The sequence below is a fragment of the Drosophila albomicans genome, chromosome 3 (assembly GCF_009650485.2).
Source record: "Drosophila albomicans strain 15112-1751.03 chromosome 3, ASM965048v2, whole genome shotgun sequence".
In the NCBI taxonomy this organism is placed as follows: Eukaryota; Metazoa; Arthropoda; class Insecta; order Diptera; family Drosophilidae; genus Drosophila; species Drosophila albomicans.
This window is the reverse complement of record NC_047629.2, coordinates 18,095,672-18,113,097: the sequence shown is the minus strand read 5'-3', so window position 1 is coordinate 18,113,097 and position 17,426 is coordinate 18,095,672. Positions and strand designations below refer to the sequence as shown.

General features: G+C 41.9%; 3 protein-coding genes and 1 pseudogene across 5 annotated transcripts; 2 read left to right on the top strand and 2 right to left on the bottom strand.

The window, feature by feature from the left end:
* Nucleotides 1–86: 86 nt before the first annotated feature.
* Nucleotides 87–9,662, bottom strand: LOC117567087 (vigilin). 2 transcript variants are annotated; one of them, XM_034246843.2, is made up of 7 exons: nucleotides 9,567–9,662; nucleotides 8,127–8,205; nucleotides 5,679–5,760; nucleotides 5,350–5,600; nucleotides 3,427–5,280; nucleotides 1,991–3,352; nucleotides 87–1,920 (listed from the first exon to the last, which is right to left on the bottom strand). In XM_034246843.2, exons 3-7 carry the CDS (start codon nucleotides 5,707–5,709, stop codon nucleotides 1,519–1,521), a joined length of 3,900 nt encoding a protein of 1,299 aa, XP_034102734.1. In that variant the 5' UTR covers nucleotides 5,710–5,760; nucleotides 8,127–8,205; nucleotides 9,567–9,662; the 3' UTR covers nucleotides 87–1,518. The 2 variants fall into 2 exon arrangements, with proteins under 2 accessions (XP_034102734.1, XP_034102735.1); XM_034246844.2 differs by having other exon boundaries at nucleotides 8,127–8,202; nucleotides 9,567–9,636.
* A 93-nt stretch (nucleotides 9,663–9,755) lies between these two features.
* On the top strand, nucleotides 9,756–11,526 carry LOC117567091 (protein immune deficiency). 2 transcript variants are annotated; one of them, XR_007954964.1, is made up of 3 exons: nucleotides 9,756–10,556; nucleotides 10,622–11,234; nucleotides 11,301–11,526. XR_007954964.1 is itself a non-coding variant. In XM_034246871.2 (2 exons), exons 1-2 carry the CDS (start codon nucleotides 9,873–9,875, stop codon nucleotides 10,781–10,783), a joined length of 846 nt encoding a protein of 281 aa, XP_034102762.1. In that variant the 5' UTR covers nucleotides 9,756–9,872; the 3' UTR covers nucleotides 10,784–11,264. The 2 variants fall into 2 exon arrangements, 1 of the variants encoding a protein (XP_034102762.1); XM_034246871.2 differs by lacking the exon at nucleotides 11,301–11,526 and having other exon boundaries at nucleotides 10,622–11,264.
* LOC117567092 (glutathione S-transferase 1) lies at nucleotides 11,252–12,107 on the bottom strand. The gene has a single exon (XM_034246872.2). The coding sequence runs from the start codon at nucleotides 11,980–11,982 to the stop codon at nucleotides 11,305–11,307; it is 678 nt and encodes a 225-aa protein (XP_034102763.1). The 5' UTR covers nucleotides 11,983–12,107; the 3' UTR covers nucleotides 11,252–11,304.
* A 2,580-nt stretch (nucleotides 12,108–14,687) lies between these two features.
* LOC117567142 (V-type proton ATPase subunit S1-like) lies at nucleotides 14,688–16,533 on the top strand (annotated as a pseudogene).
* Nucleotides 16,534–17,426: the final 893 nt, after the last annotated feature.

Sequence of the window (17,426 nt, the reverse complement as noted above, 5' to 3'; positions counted from 1 at the left end):
GAAAAAAGAAAACTGCATAAAATAAAAGCCAACATATAACTAAAGAACAAAAGAAAAACAAACCAAAGACAATGTCTCAAAAGATATAATTTGTTTACGTTTTTTATTGGTTTTATATGGTTTTTTGTTTTATATTGAATGGTAAGTAAAAAATTTAATATTTTTTTTTTGTATTTTTTGTAATTTTTCATACTTTGTGTTTCAACTTCAAATAATAGACAGGGCACTGAGCGCACCCTTTTGTTGTAAAGCGTCCCAGACACCGTGTATAGATTTAAAGTTGGTAAGTGGAAAATATAAGTCGAAACAATTTAATATAAATCAAGAAGATTGCACAAAATTAAAATGTTTGTAATCATTTTGAAATGTGTATGGGGTGTTTTCTGGTGTGTGTGGGGTCTAAAGCTGGTTGGTTGTTGGAGCAGAAGCAGGCGTGCGTTAATAATATAAATATATATATGTATATATACTTGTGTATATAAAGGCATATATATATATAAAGGATTTATATAATTTCAAGTACATGTCTGAATGTATTTCAATCAATTTATCTTTCAATTCATTAAGTGTTTTCAACTTCTCTATATAATTACAATCGTGTTTTGTTGTTGTTTTTTTACAATGTATTCAACGGCTGAAGAGAACGTCTAAACATGCACTTTCCCAAAAAAGGTAAAAATATACTAATAACTCGGTCTGTTCTGATGTGTAACTCAAGAAAAGAACACATTGTATACAATGGATTTGTAAAAAAAAAGAATGCAGCAATAGCAATAGTAAATATTTAACATTTTATGCTTAAAATTATTTCGTTCTCGACCGTAATTTTTTTCGATTTTTTGCTTGATTTTTCATTTAAATATCATTTTCAATCAATTAAAGTTGTGGTAACCATTAATTTTTTTAACAAAACATTTGTTGAACTTTCTGCTTAATTTAAGTAGCTTGAACTAATTAGAATATTATGCATTGAAATGAATTATATGGTTATATAAAAAGAAATTGGCATTTAAGTCATATATAAAGGGCGAACTAACAAAATTGGCAGGAGCAGGGGGAAAAATGGAAATTGGGGAAAGCAGAACTTGGCGCTACATAAAAAAAAAAAGAGTTTCGTATAAATGCAATTTCATGTGTCTGTGTCAGAGTTTCTCTGTATCAAATTATACAAAAATAGTTTCTCATTTTGTTTTTTCTTGTTTTGTTTTGTTTAATGATGTGTTAAACCTGCACAAATTGCATTGTAGAAAAGCTCCTAGGACTGAGTGATGGAGAGTGTTTGTGTGTGTGTATGTGTGAGAGAGACAACCTGTACCATTTTTTGACACTAGTTTTCCGACTATCAAAAGTCCGCCCAAGCACGCCTGCCGCTGCTACTGATGTTGTTGCTCTGTTGCTGCTCAACGCCCGCCCGCCCGCCTGTGCCCTTTCCGTTTCCCGAATCCCCGTCGCATTTAACTGCTGCTTCTGCGTTCGCTGCTGCCGTAGCTGCTGCTGATTGGACTAATTGTGTTTTGTTTAGTTCTTGGGGCCCCACACAGAGGTGATGGGCGTGGCAGCAACTGGACCACCGCCTGCAGCAAACAGCGGGAAATCCTCCTGCGATTGAGTATTGGGCGCAGTTAGATTCTTTGCCTGCTGCTTCTTCTCCCACGGTGCATCCTTCATAATGAAACCGTTCTCATTGGCATTGCTGCTGCCACCGCCAGTGGAGCCGGAGCCCGCGCCGGCGGTGAGAAAAGCGCCAACTGTTTGTGGCTGCGGCGATGGCGGCAAGTTCTCCAAATAATCACGCTCATAATCCTCGGCCATGCTCAGGAGATGCTCCTTGGCATTCTCGACATCCTCCTCCTTGCCAATGATGGTCACGGCATTCGCATTGTTTTGAGCCTCCTCGGCAGTGGGGAACTTGATGTCCACCTAATGAGTGAATACATAAATTGATGACATGTTGCCAACCAGACCAGAAAGATCAATTTTGTTTGCTTACCTTGTAATCCTCGATGACCTTGCGAATGGTGCGTCCACGATGGCCGATGATGTGTGAGTGGATGCGTGTGTCAATCTCGATGACTTCGCGGAACAGGGTCTGCAGTTCACCCACAATCTCCAAGATGGCATCGCGAGCAGTCTCCGCCTTGGCCTGGTAGCCGGTGATGGAAATGATGCGCTGATTGGGATCATCACGTTTGGGCATCGAGATGTTGACATCGTGATCGGCACGTAGCTTGTTAATGACTGCACCCTGACGACCAATGAGTTTTGAATGGTACTCGGGATCGACCTCAATCTGGAGCACATATGAGCGCAGCTCGCGATCTGCACGATCGGCTTCATACTCCTCGATCATCTTCTCCAGCGCCTCCTTGGCTTCGGCGACACGAGCGGGTGTGCCAGACACCTTGATGATGTCCGACTTGAGGTCGCTGGGCGGCAGTTCGACGTGCACATCGTACGTGGACATGAACTGACGCACTTTCGAGCCACGTGGCCCAATGATGGTGCGATGCAGATCGAAAGGAACATTGAGCTCTTCCTCGATGGGAATCAGATCGATCAGCGCCTGTTTGGCCGCATTGCACTTCTCAATGCGTCCCGTGATGCGAATGACATCGCATTGACGCACCGGCTCCGCTGCAGGCTCGGCACCATCGGTGGCCTCACCATCACCGTTGACGCCGTTGGTGAGTCCATCGACGGGTTCGGTGGCATCACGATCGGGGAACTTGATTTGCACATCAAACTCCGAGGTGACCTGCTGCACCTTGAAACCACGTGCACCCATAATGGTGCGATGCTGGCGCTGTGGAATCACCACCTCAATGGTGGTCTGTGCCTCCAGATCGGCAACGGTTTCCTCGATGCGCTGCTTGGCCGCCTCGATGCACTCCTTGGCGCCCTTGATGGTCACCTTGTCGGAGTTTGTGCCGGCACGCGGGAAGGAAATCATGACGCCGCCACATTCCTCGGAGATGCGATGCAAGATGGTGCCACGCTTGGCCACAAAGTGCTTATGGTGCTTGGGATCGACGATGACCTCACCCTCGGTGACCTCGTCGCACTCCTTGATGATGGCCTCCAGCTGCTCTTTAGCCTTGTTCACGCTCTCCTCCTTGCCAATGATGGTGATGGCCTCCTTGTCGCTGTCCTCGCTCGAGGGGAAGATGATGCGGGCGCCCGTCGCATCGCGAATCTTGCGAATGGAGGCACCATTCTTGCCAATGAGGAATTTATGATGCTGCTGCTTGGCGCGCACCTCAACGCTGAACGAGGCCTGCTGCCTTTCATTAGCCAGCTCCAGCAGCTGGGCCTTGGCCTTCTCCACATCATCCTTGGGACCACGAATCGTGACCTACAAATAGCACAAAAAGTAACAAAGTGAATATAAAAGTTGTATTTATTTTTATATATTTTTGATGGCATTACCTTGTCGCTCTTGGAATCGCTGTTGGGGAACTTGATGGTGACGCCGCCGCATTCCTCCATGATGGATGAGATGAGTTTGCCGCCGGTGCCAATGATGGAGTTGTAGTATTTGGGTGAAATTTGCACCTCCTCGGTCACAATGTCGGAGAGTTCGTTCTGGATCTTTTGGATGCGCTCCTTGGCCTCCAGGACGTTCTCCTTTTTGCCGGTGATGACAATCACCTCGTTGGTATCGCCCTCGGCGGGAAGATCGATTTTCGTTTGGGTCTCGTCGCGTATCTTTTTAATGTTGGCGCCGCCTTTGCCGATGACAAACTTGTGGAATTGCTTGAATATTGGCACTTCGATGATGTGCGATGACTCCTGGATTTCCTTGACAAGCTTCAGTAGGTCCTTATGGCACTTGTCGACATCCTCCTTGGGGCCGCGCAGCTTCACAATATCGGTGTTCTCCTGCGGTGTGGGTATCGTGATTGTCACCTGACGATAACGATCCTTCACCTCGCGAATCTTTTCGCCCTTAGCGCCAATGATGGAGCGATGCAGGCGACGATCGATGATCACGTCCTTTGACTTTTCATTTTCCAGTTTATCGATTTTCTCTTGTAATTCAAGCTGCGCCTGACGCACGCCCTCCTTGGGTCCCTCAATGCGAATGTTGTTCTGTCCCTCGCGCTCCTCAATGTTGATGTTAACCTTAAGCTCGTCCTTGAGGCGATTCACATTGGCGCCCGCCTTGCCAATGATGTGCTTGTAGTACGATGGATTCACTGTCATCACCTCGTACGTAAAGTTCTCCTCATAGTTGCGAATAATGTCATTCAGATAGGACACAGCCTTGTCAACATTCTCGGGATCACCCTCGAGCTTGATCTTGTTCTCCAAACAGTTCACATTCACATTGGGGCAATCCTCCTCGAGCTGCTTCATGTTGGCACCCTTGCGACCGATCACATACTTGTGTATCCAATGCGGCGCATTGATCTCCACCGATTTCACCGAGTTGGCCTTCTGGTAGACAACGGTCAGGGCATTGCCCAGTGCCACCTGTGGGCCACGCAGTGTTATTGTCTCGAGGGTGGAGTCGTTGGGTGGCATCTCAACCGAGACGCCCGTCAGCTGCAGAATCTCAGCAATGGTTGAGCCCTTGGGTCCGATGACATAGCGATGCTGTGGCTTGGCCACCTCAACACTGACCGTCGAGCATTTCTTCTCCATCTCCTTGTAGATGGCCTCAACCTTTGCCTTGGCAGCGGCAACGGCGTCCTTCTCTCCCGAGATGATGATCTCATCCCTCTGCACTTGCTGCGGCGGCACATTGATCTTGGCGCCCGTCTCCTCCTGCAGCTTGTTCAGATTCTCACCGTAGGGACCCACAATGAAGGGATGATAGATCTTGGGCACTGTGGTGCGATCGGATGACTTCTTGTACTGCTCCGCAGAGAGTTGACGGATCTCCTGCTCGGCACGCTCGATGCCCTCCTTGGTGCCAGCGATGGTGATCACATCGCTCTCATCGCCCTGATGGGGAATATTGATGCGTGTCGAGGTGAGACGCTCCAGTTCACGCAAGCGTTCGCCACGCTTGCCGAGAATGACGCGATAGTGTTCGCGGGGTATGTTCACCTGACGACTGGCCTGCGTCGAGAAGCTCATGAGGATCTTGCGACGAGCATCGAGCAACTCGCTCTGCTTGCCCTTGATCAAGAAGGTGAGTGATTGATTCTTGCCGCTGACAATCTCAATCTGAGCGCCCGTCTCTTTCGTGATCTGCTGGCAGATGCGCTTCGATTCGCCCTCGCCAAACTTCTCCGACTCCGTTGACTTGCGCTCCTCCATAGGCACATGCAGCACCTGTCAAATTTCAATATGGATATTAAGTAAGGGAAATACAGGATGTAAGAAAAGATGTGAGACACTCACCTGAGTCTTCTGCGAGCTGGTTACACGCGCAATTGCGGGTCCAGCATTTCCGCCCAGCGGTGCATTGGTTGAGTTATTCGTCGGCAGAGCCGGGAATAGATCGTCGTAGCTAAATGCGGGTGTGGCATTGCTAGTGCCACTGGTGCTACTGGTGGGCGTGGCCACCGGAGTGGGCGACGATGGCTGCTCGTTGGACGACACCAGCTCCTGGCCATTGTTGAGGGCGTTTGGTTGTTGCTCAATGTTAGTTGCTGTACCCAAAACGAGAATAGAAAGATATCAAGTTATTAAAATGGTTGCAAAGTTTTGAGTATAGTCCAGTAGCTTACCGTTAGATTCCTCCATCACTGCTGCTTGCATTACTTAAAAAAAGAGAAGAGTCCTTTTTCGTTCCAAGTCGTTACAGTAACACTGCAAAGATAAATAGTAAAAATAAAGTAAGCAAAAGATAGTAAATAGTGAAAGCAACAAGTTGTTAGTTAAGTGGAGATTATTTACATATTTTAAAAAGTAGTTATTTTAGTTATTTGTTCTAGCCTTGCTTTGCATTGATAACTAGCTTAATATTATTTAATTAATTAAACATACCCAGTTAAAATTTTACAACTATCTCTGCTTTACTACTGACCTAGTAAACTCATATCTTATTCGATTCAAATTGTTTACTGGGTATTTTATTTTTATTTTTTTGTTTATAGGGTAAACATCTTTGCGGTTTCAAATAACGAAACAGTTGATGCGACTCAACTCAAATGTTATTTTACGGTATTACAGTGCGTGTGCCCTGAGGACAAGTTCTCAGCGATTTATGTGACTGTGTGTAGATGTGATTGTGGCTGTAGCTCAGCTCGAAATGGTTAGCAACAAAAAGAAAATAATAAACCCTAGATAAACGCGTAATGCTGAGAGCACATGAACAAAATCTACTTATGAGTCTTGATAAGCCAGTGCGACCCGTATGTCGCTGACGCGTTAATGATAACACAACACCACCAAGTGTGTTTTGTTATTGTAGAGAGAGAGAGAGAGAAAGGAGGGGGAGGAGTTGGGTCTTGGCTTCAGCTGATAAAGTTAGTTTTAACTATGGAACACACACACACACAGGCACAAACACAAAGCGCTAAATGGCCACGTAATGGCTATGCCAAAATATTAGCTCTACGAAATGTTCATACATATAGAGTACATCTATATTAAAATTGTATATTCGTATGTTTGGTGATAAGTGGACACACAACCTGCTACTGTATGCGTGTGCCGTTGTCGTGAGTGTCGAAGCACCGGCCACGTTGGCACTTTTCAAACGTAAACGCAAACGCTGATAGCTATCGACTCGACAATGCGCGCTGATAAGACCCGCTCAATCGGCCAAGATATTAGTTTGTAAGTACAACACAAGCAACACACAACTACAGATACAGATACTGAGATACGAAATGTATCTACACATTATATAAACACTCCGGTTTGGGCCAGTGAAAGGTTAGCAGCAAATGCCACAAAAGCTGACAGAGAGATCGAGAGTAGCAAGCAACAGGCAGTCAGACGCAGGCAGCAGCATCAGCATTCTTTGTGCGTTTCAAGCAGCAACAGCAAATCACCGTTAAAGACATGCACTTGCCTCAAAGCTGTTCCCGATCGTCTGTGTATCTGTAACTCACTTTGTGTGTGTGTGTGTGTGTATTGTGTGGTTTTCTAAATCAGCGCCCAACAAGTTTTTTAGCCTACATTTTCTTCATCTTTGGCCAAAGCAACAGCAGCAACCAAAAGAACAACACAACAAAAGACGTTGCCACTATCGTCATTGACTTTATGTACCCACAAAATGATCGCATAACTGAAGCGACGAAGACTTGATACCCTCCCCAAATCGAATTAACTTAAGAATAAGTCGGGTTTTGGTATTTGGGTTAATTTCCTATTATAATTGCTTAAATATTTTTTAATAACAAATAAATAAACGACGTAAACTGGTTTTATAAATATTGTGTTATTATTTCTAGAGTACTTCTCGCTGAGTTGGTCTGACAAACTGTGTGGCTTTGTTGCTGTACTCACAAATCGTGCAGTGTACAAAAATGTGTCAAAAGAAGCAACATGCCAAGTGTGCGCGAGCGAGCGAGCTAGTGAGCGAGAGAGAGTCTAGGCTTGGTGAGCCAGTGGGGCAAAGAGAGGGAGCGCTATAAAACCGGATGATAGCCGGCAACTACATAAAACGATCGACAAATGTGTGAGTGCAGTTGTGTGTATGTGTGTGTGTATACGTGTACTTCTGCTGTTTTCGTGTGTGCGTTTCTGAGCTGTGCACTTCTTTATTTTTTCTCTTCTCTCCTTGTCATCGTCGTCTTTCTTTCGCTGTATTGGTGGCTTGGCACCTTTCGAAGCAACAGCAGAAAAAAAACGACACAGGTAAAAACCAAAAGAAACGTACATGTGTTTGTGTATGTAAATGTTAACACACATACATATGCAATGCGCTGCCTTGCAGCAGAGAATGAAAGAAAAAAATAAAAGAGTGACAGACAAAGTTCAGCTTAAACCAATTTCTATGCACAAATAATTTGCATATAGAAATTTATTTGGTAAGGTGACAAGAAACAGCCCAGAAAATGTTAATTGAAATGCTTTACTTCTGGAAGTGTAAGCAAAAAAAGTCTTTCAAGTTAACGTCGTCACTTTTTCTGTTGTTGTTCTTGTTGATCGTGTTTAATGCTAAATTATGCAAATGTAAACATTTTTCGATGTTTTTATTGTTGTCGACAGGTTGTTCAACTTACTGTACTGTAAAATCCAAAAAATCCGGCCTAAATTTGTCCTTTAACAAAATCCAGTTTGATCAACTTGGCGTGTCTCCTGCTGTAAAAAAAATGCAATGCAAAATAGTAGCTTGTTAGTTAATTAATTAGTTTGTTGTAAGAGTAGTCAAAGAAAAACATGTTTTCATGCATTTGACGCCGCCCCAAAATGCGCTACAAATAACTAACTGCAATTGTGGCTGAGCATATGGCAAACGATAGGAATGTTTATTATCATAAATGTGCATCAATTCATTGTGAGAGAGAGCAAGAGCGGCCGAGGGAGACAGAGTCAGAAGAGAGGCCTATGACGACCTTTATGCATAAACATGCGGGCCATTTATTGGACAATTATTGTTGTTGTTTCTTTTCATTTTGTTGTGTTATTGCAGTTGAGCACACACTCACACAAAACTAGAGCATAAATCTGAATGTGTGTGCGTGTGTGTGTAGGCGGAAGCCAAATGAGCGAGCTAGCGATAGAGGAAGAAGAGACTCTATTTGAGTAACGTTCTATGCTACAGTGATGCTCTCTCTAATCGGGTGAAAGGTTTTTGGTTTTTTCTTTCTTGCGACTTGGCAAAAACGACTTGGCATTTTAATTAGATGAAATGTATTTTGAGTGCGCGCGACTACTAAAAGTTCAAAAACGTATGGCCCATGCTCACACACACACACACACACACTAATACTCATACAAAGGCACGCGCGCACTAGCAGCACAACCACCACTACAAATACCACCAACGCCGCCGCTGCCATCGTCGTCGACTATGTCGGCTGCTGCTGCTGCTGAGGTTCCCGCTGCTGTTATTCGGTCTGAGGCACACTTACACACACGTATGCATGTATGTAGATGTGTGCATAGTTTATATTTGTGTGTGCGTGGACGACGTCGTAGTCACCGCTGCCGCCGCCACAGCGGACAACGAAATATGGCTCTGACTTTTGTGTCTTTCTCTGTGTGTGCGTACGTGTGGTGTCTGTGTGTGTGAGTGAGTGCCCGTGCCCTGCATATGTGTGAAGACGACGAAGGCGGCGGTGCGGTGATAATACTATTGAAAAACACGTTGTTTTTTTTTTAAATCTAAACCGATTTTCTTAATTTCATTAACATATGTTCAAAATATATAGCCGCTTTTCGCACTCAAGTTTGAAGTTTTATATTTAATGCAAGCAAAGAAGTTTCCACGTTGCGGCAACCGCGGCCTCAATTTTCTCTCAGGTCGTCGTAGCCGCCGCCGCCGCCTTCTTTCTGCCCACATAACTACGAATTTTTGCACATTTTTGGTTTAACTTTCGCAATTTGCAATTGCCCATCTTAGCCACGCACTGTTTGCACTCAGCATTCATTTGTTATTTGTATAATACTTTTGGTTTAATTTAAGTTCAAACTTTCTACTTAGAAACTGCAATACGCACACGAAACGGATATCAAACTCCAAGTAAAGTGAATGAATGAGCAACTGAGCGAACGTGGCAAAATGCAGCGTGTTGCCACATGTCGTTTTTTGCAGTGGCAACGCTAAAAAACGCAGTGTGACCAAATTACATCGCTCACACGAATGGCAACGCTCTAATATTGTTGCCGTTTGTCATCTCTAGCGCCATTCACAACAAAGAGACTGTTGAGCGAGTGGTTTTCGTTTAGTTGTTTTTTTTTATTATTTTGCACGGAAAATACCCGTTCTCTGGCATTTCCGAAAGTCTTATCTATTAATAGCAAACATGCCGAAGCTAAAGAGTTTGCTGCCCAACATCTTTGGCGGCAACACCAACAACAGCAACAACACACCATCGGAGGGACGACTAGAAACAGATGCATTACCAGTTGATGAGAATGAAGATAACAATAATAGTGGCGCTTTGTCACTGCCTTCGCAGACGCCAACGGCATCAGCTGACCTAACCGAATCCGTGCTGCGCGAACTCTCCGATCCCAACTACAACTCGATGGATGTGGTGCAGTCCGCACAAATTCCAGGCTCCGCCCTGGTCAACAGCAGCAGCACCAGCAGTAACAGCAACACCATGAATACAATGAATGTGCATAGTGCGCAGCAACAGGTGGTCATGAACTTCTCGAATGCGAGCAACTTACACTTTGGCTCCGTTTATAATTTCAATCAAAATCTAAGCGCCTCCAGCTCTCGCAAGAGCAGCACAAGCGCCACCGATGAGGGCGCCATAGCAGCGTTGCAATCACCAGATGGAAAGCGACACTTGCCACGCAAAACCGTTAGCATTGTGGCAATGATGCAGTCGCAAGACGAACCAGATATGCGCATCCTGGACGCAGTAGCCACACATCTGGGTGAGGGCTGGAAGCAGATAATGCGCGAACTCGGACATTCCGAAGGGCAGATCGAACAGGCGATTATAGATCATCAGGCGCATGGCAACATCAAAGAGGTGAGTAGTAAACCTGAAGTATTGAATGAGTCATTCGATTAAGATCGCGTTGTTGTTTCTTCCAGGTGATCTACCAATTGTTGTTGCAGTGGGTGCGTGGCGCAGACGATGGCGTCGCCACCGTTGGACGGCTGACAACACTGCTGTGGGAGCAGCAGCATCGCGAGTGTGTGCAGCGCATGAAACTGGTTTGGAAAGCGCTTGAGAAACGTAAAACCTCCAGTTAGCTGCTAATCAATTAATTGCTGTGCTTCCCCCAAATCAATGTATGAACCAAACAGGGCATTTTTAAACGGCGATTCATTCGAAGCAAAGAACTCTTTGATGTTCGTCTTCTTTATGATAGTATGTGTTCTCCACCCTCGCTCTCCTCGTCCCTCAACATCACAGCACATACTATATATGTATACATATACACATCTTACTAACGCACGTTGAAACGTTTTCAAGTACATAGTTTGCGATCTCAGCAAACAAGCAATCCATTTGTGCAATAACTTTTGTGTGTGAACATTTTCGACCAAAACGGAATCGGCATTGTATAAATATATGATACAATATAACCTTCGAATAAGTGCCTTGAAGTCTATCCTCAAACGAACTTGATTTTTTCCTCTTCTGTAAAATGTGATATTTAAGTCGAACGCTACACAAAAGCAACACAATATTGTTATGCAAGTAATACACAATAAATATACGTTCCAAAGTGACGATTTATTATACAAATTATCAATTCAATTCCAGAGATTCAAACAATCTTTGTGATCTTTGCACTAAACATATCAATCAACATTTGCGCTCCATTGCCATTATTCGACTGATAATCCGGCAGCTGTTCCATGCGCTCCAGCCAGCCACTAAGCTTTGGATATTTGTCCTGCTCAATGGCCGCCAAACCCACCAGGCTGGACACCGAGGACACCACACTGTAGTCCGCAATGGTCAAACTGTTGCCACACAGATACTTTTGTGCCGCAGTCGTTGTGCCCAGGAATGCCTCGAGAAATGCATAAACCTCGTAGATGGCATCGATCTTGGCACGCGGCACTTCAGTCTCATTGAGACGGAACACCGGATGAGCTATATTCCGAATGCAGCCTTGAAAGATGACGCCCGACTCGAAGTGCAGACGTTGGTCGACCACAGCACGCTTGTGAAAATCCTTGGGATACAGCTCGTCGCTCTTGGCATATTTACGCACCAAATATGCCATGATGGCATGCGAATCCCAAATGTATTTGCCGTGATCATCGAGCACGGGCACCGTGTGCTGTGGATTCTTCAGTGTGTATTCCTTGTTGAACTGATCACCAGCTAGGAGATTGACCAGCCTGTACTCATACTGCAGTCCCAAGGCGTTCAAGGTCAATTTGCAAGCTCGGACCGGCGGACTTGCTTCCACGCCATAGAGCACTAGTTTTCCCATTGCGGTGTTGAAGCTTGAACTGACCGATTTCAACTAAAACTGTCTCGTTAAGCGATGTTCCGATTGCCGATCGTTGATCGGTGTTCGAAAAGTTTGCGCATTATTTACTATTTCAATTTCAATCCGCTGCGTTACGTATTTTGTACTCGATTCTAGGGTATTTGTTTTTGTTTTCATCTGTCATTTGCATATCAACAATTACATTTTTATTATTTTTACAAATATTAAGGCAATAATCGAATTTGTTTACAATATTGTTATTTTGTAGTGGAGAATTACAAATATTGTATTATAAATCTTCAAGTAAAGTTTGTATTCAAAGGCGAGCTTTAATGAAGTGCTTTAATACTTTGTAATTTGGTAGATTTATATTGTAGAATCGATTGTGTTATGCAATCATTGGTATTTGGGGTGTTTCTAGGAAAACCTTTTTATTAGCACCTTGTTGTTTTCAATCTGTTCGCTGCAGCCTTATCTTACACTATGATAACGCTATCAAGTCGATCAAATTTGTTTGCGTTATGATAACGTATCAAATGGAAGCACGTGAAGTGCAGGCTCCTAACAACAGTTGTGATAAACAAAGTATATATGTATGTATGTATTTTTTTGTTGTTTTGTTTTGTTTTTGTGTGATAATATTTGCTTATCAGATAACAAACTCTGTCAAACATGATGTAAACACTCTGTTAGTTAACAGTCGATTTGCAATAGTTTTTGGCCTACTAAATAGGTTTTGGTTAAGCAGTTGTAGCTTAAGAGCTTTAAGCATCTCGTTACACCAGAGCGAATAAATCACATCGAACTTATTCGCAAAAATGTCTGCGTCAGATAAAGATGTGCTTTTTTTAACGTTTTTATTAGAAGAAGAAAAAGAAAAATGCGTGAGTATTAAATTCTTTATTTTTTATTGAGGAGAGATAAATTCTGCGCCTTTTCTTCTAGATCCGCCAATTCCTCCTCCATTATTAGCTTGGCGATCTTAAATTTAACTTCCACCTGTCTTCTTGGGCTAAATTTTTTTATTATATTCGCATGGAGCAAAAACAACATATCAATGTCGTCTGACCCCTGCGACATTGAAAGATGGGGTATTTCCTCTATGGAGGACGTAGCCCTTGGGTTAAACCCATTGATGCTTTCGTCGGTTAACACCAACGAAAGTGCTTCAGCTTCTGGTTCGCCTTCTCTTCCTTCAGTATTATGTGTTGAACACATATATGGACTTAACCACTCCATCTTATTCGCCCAAATCCACGGCTTACCAGCGTGCCGTGAACTGGGCTTCAAAGATTTTCCGTACCTGTCCCTCAAATTCTTCCATTTTTTTTTAATTTCATTTCCTAAAAATATAAAAAATAATAAATTTTAATTTTACAGATTCCTTGCAACTGGAGACAGTTTTAGTACAATTGGACACAGCCATAAAATATATGTATGAACTGTTTCATTGTACAAAAACTGAACTTAATTTGATAAAACAATATAATTACCACTTTCTTCCAGCTCCAATCCAATTTCGTCCCATATTTCGTTTTTTTTAGTGGTGTTTTTATATTCGGGGTGCTCCGAATCATATAATATTTTATTTTTTTTTACAAATTCGATAATTTGCTCCATATTAATTCTTCTCCGCCAATTGTTTTTGTACGAATTCAGTATGCAGCTTCACTTTTGCTCTTGTTTACATTAGTGCACGTGAGAATGGGAAAAGACATTTGAAAAAAGACAATACGCATAATCATAAGCATGATAAATATTTTTTCAATAAAAGTGAATGATTATAAGTTAATCATCATAATCGCTCTGGTTTGAGAGATGCTTTATTCGCGCCGCTGCGATTAATTCTCGCCGATTATTTATATCAAAAGTTAAATTATTTACAAATTTTATTATTTATACATAATAAATAATAATAAAGATTTATTTATTAATATTTGCGTTTTGAATTTTGATTTTATTTAATTTATTATTATTTTTTATTCAAATAGCTTATATTTAGAGTATGACACTGAATTAAATTATTTTTATTTTTACAATAAAAATGTAAGGTTTTAATTAAACTATATAAATATGTATAAGTAAAAATGGAATTTAAAATAAAAAAATTAGAAGATTATTCTCAATTCTAGCATTAAGAGTGATAAGCCGCTATTTTGGCTTCAATTAAAAGAATAAGGGTAAATTTACCTAAGATTAGGTCGAAACTAATTGCAATTAATCGCTTCATATTCATCTATAAGGTAGATTGAAAAATCAATACTTTTTGAATGCAAATCAAATGTTATAATTAATCCTACTAATAAAATTAAGATACAAATAATTCATCTTAAACATCAATATATATATAGGAAAATATTATATATTTTAAAAATGAAAATTATTGAGAGAATTAAGGCAATTTCTACATCAAAAATTAAAAAAATAATTGTAATTAAAAAAATCGAAGGGAAAAAGGTAGTCGAGAAGAATATTTTGGATCGAATAGATAGATAAAATTGAAGCTAAAGTTATCACAACTATGGAAATTAATATAATAATTGATGCAATAAAAATAATTGAAAAAATGAGTGCATTTTTGTTTTTGTAGATGCTCTGTGCTTATGGGTAAGCATGGGAAACAAAAACAATTTTGCTTGTTTCTCCATTACATCTCTTTCCGTCGTCACGCTTCGCTGACCGCAATGTATTTTGTTTTTGTTTTTTCCTCGAACACTATGAAACTTTTTTCACTCTGACAGCGCAAATCGACATCGGGCCGTGCAAATCGAAAACTTTTTCACACTTTTCGTTTGTAGTTTTTGTTCATTTTTGTGCGTCCACGAAGCGAGATCCAGGCAACACAAAAATGTTGTGGAAATCGCTGATTGCGTTGTGCGTCATTGGAGTCGCCTTGGGCGAGCAAACGCCCGTTTTTCTTTGAGGCGCCAAAAGCCTGTCGAAGCCATCGCTGCGCACTGTACCAGCGTCGAGAATCCCTCCAAAGCACTGCGCTCTGCGGCCACCAAACGTGAGCACAACACCATCGATGCCACCGACAAACTGGCTAATCCCGTCAAGAGTGAAGTAGGCTCAGCTGTGTTTGTGACCTTCGACGATGCTGCCGAAACTCGTGCCGCCACTTGCAGTCGCACGATACCGCCATTGCTGCAATCAGCAAGAATCTGGAGTGCAATGTGGTTTATCTGTATTTGGCTGCACCAACAACTGCACCAACTGTGCAGCGTCGAGTGCGTCGTTGGACTGCCGCCGAGACCACTGGCTACCACTTCGCCAGCAGCTATCAGTTTCAAATCACCTTTACAAATGTTCTTTACAACAATGAGGCACTTACTATTGCCTCTATGGCCGTCACGCTATCAACCACGGCTGGAAAATCCATTACCTTCGACCTCAGCTATAGCAGCTCTAATGGCTACTATACCCTGAGCAATGCTGTATACGACGGAACTGCACTGTACACTCCTGGCGTCAACGCACCCACCACATTCTCATACACCTGCGGCAATGCCACCTGGTATGATAGCACGAAAAACAAACTGCAGTGGAATTCGCTGCAACTGCAGGCAGGATTCAAAACCGGCGCCGACATCGTTGCCTTTGGCGATTTATGGGATTGCGATGGCTTCGTTACACTCGGCATTCTGATGGGTCTGTTTGTGCTAGTCATTGTGCTGGTCATTGTGTTCCTTGGTCTGTGCTGGATGATGGATATCAAGACAATGGATCGCTTTGACGATCCCAAGGGCAAGACCATTACGATCAATGCCAGTGCTGATTAAGCAAGTGCAGCATTACAGAATTCATTACTGTTTCATTTACCGTTTTATGTTTTCTGCATCATGTTTACTGCCACATTTTGAAAAGTGCGCGTGTATTCAATAATCATTCCTACCTTCAACTACATAATATGTAATCGATATTATACTTTAACAATATCTATAACAAAACACAAAAAAAAAGAATGGAAATTAGCACTCACGATTTATAAATCATATATGTTGAGTACAATCCCGTATATGTACAATTTGCGAACCCAAAGATCGCGTTCGAGCGAAGGATCCGAATCACGTTCAGCATCAAATTCCTACCATCGAAACACACGTGACGACCCTCGCATCAGACCGATCTTTGTGGCCGATAAATTGTTTTGCTTGCTAGGACTTTAATTGAGCTGCTACTGTGTTTGCTGCTACAATTTTGCTGAAAGGCAGTATTTCATTATAAGTTAAAAGTCGAAAGAAAATGCACAAAAAACATAAACTAAACTTAAAAAAGACGCACAATGCTTGTGCGTGTGTGTGTGCGTGCAGCATTGTATTTGTGCAAGTGTGTGTAGAAAATGCAATTGTTTAATTTAAATTCTAAGTCTTTTTTTCATATTGTAGTTATTGTTTATCAGTATGCGAACATTCATAATTTATGCCCTTGTATGATAATTTATCATTTGTATGTACGCTCTGTACCCTTGGTTCGCTCGCTATCTATGTGTGTATGCGAAACTCCAGCGCCCAAAAATAAAGTTTTTCAATTGTTTTACAAACATACAAACAACATGCACTGGAACTTATTCTTCTGTCTGGGTTGGGTTTTGATTTATTTCGTGGTCGACCATCGTAAGTGTTATGTTAAATTTTTTGGCGGGTTAGAAAAATAAGTGATGAATTGGAGAGCACTTTTTTTTACCAAAAACTTTAAATGTGAAGTACAATGCGAAATATGCTTCGTAGTTCTGGAAAAAAAGGCTCAAAAAAATCTCATAAAAAATAAAACTTTGGATAAAATAAAAAGAATTATTGTCCATCGTAATCCAATTGTTACTGCGTAAGTGTGAAATCCTTGGTAAGTTACTTCTCGAGATACATCTCGTCATCATTGATAAACTTTTTAAATTGAAATTAAATTTCCTAAATACAAGTGAGAGGGCTACAGTCGAGTGTGCTCGACCTCTACCCATTTTGAATAAAAGCAAAACATTGCTGTAATAATCTCAAAATATTAAAAAAAAATATTCATGTATTCTCGATCAAGATTTGAACTCAAGAACCACCGACCGGGTGGTTAAAAAAAAAACAAAGTTTACACCCCGAGCGGGCTCGAACCCGAGCACCACAAACGCTCGGCTTGCACTCCACCTGAGCTATCGCATTGCTTATGAACTATGTTATCTATGCATACAGATACTAATATGTATATACGTACGCGCATACATACAATACATACATAGCAGGCGTTTTTGCCCATCTTTAATAACATCCACAATTTTTATTTATAATTATTGTAAATACGATTAAAAAAAAAAAGTTTGTACCCCGAGCGGGCTCGAACCCGAGTATTCCGAGTACCACAACATGCAAATTAATCTATTCAGTTGTACTGAATAGAAAAAGTATATTTGTTTGTTGGGAGCTGCAAGCTTCCGCTTTATTCGGATATCAAATTAG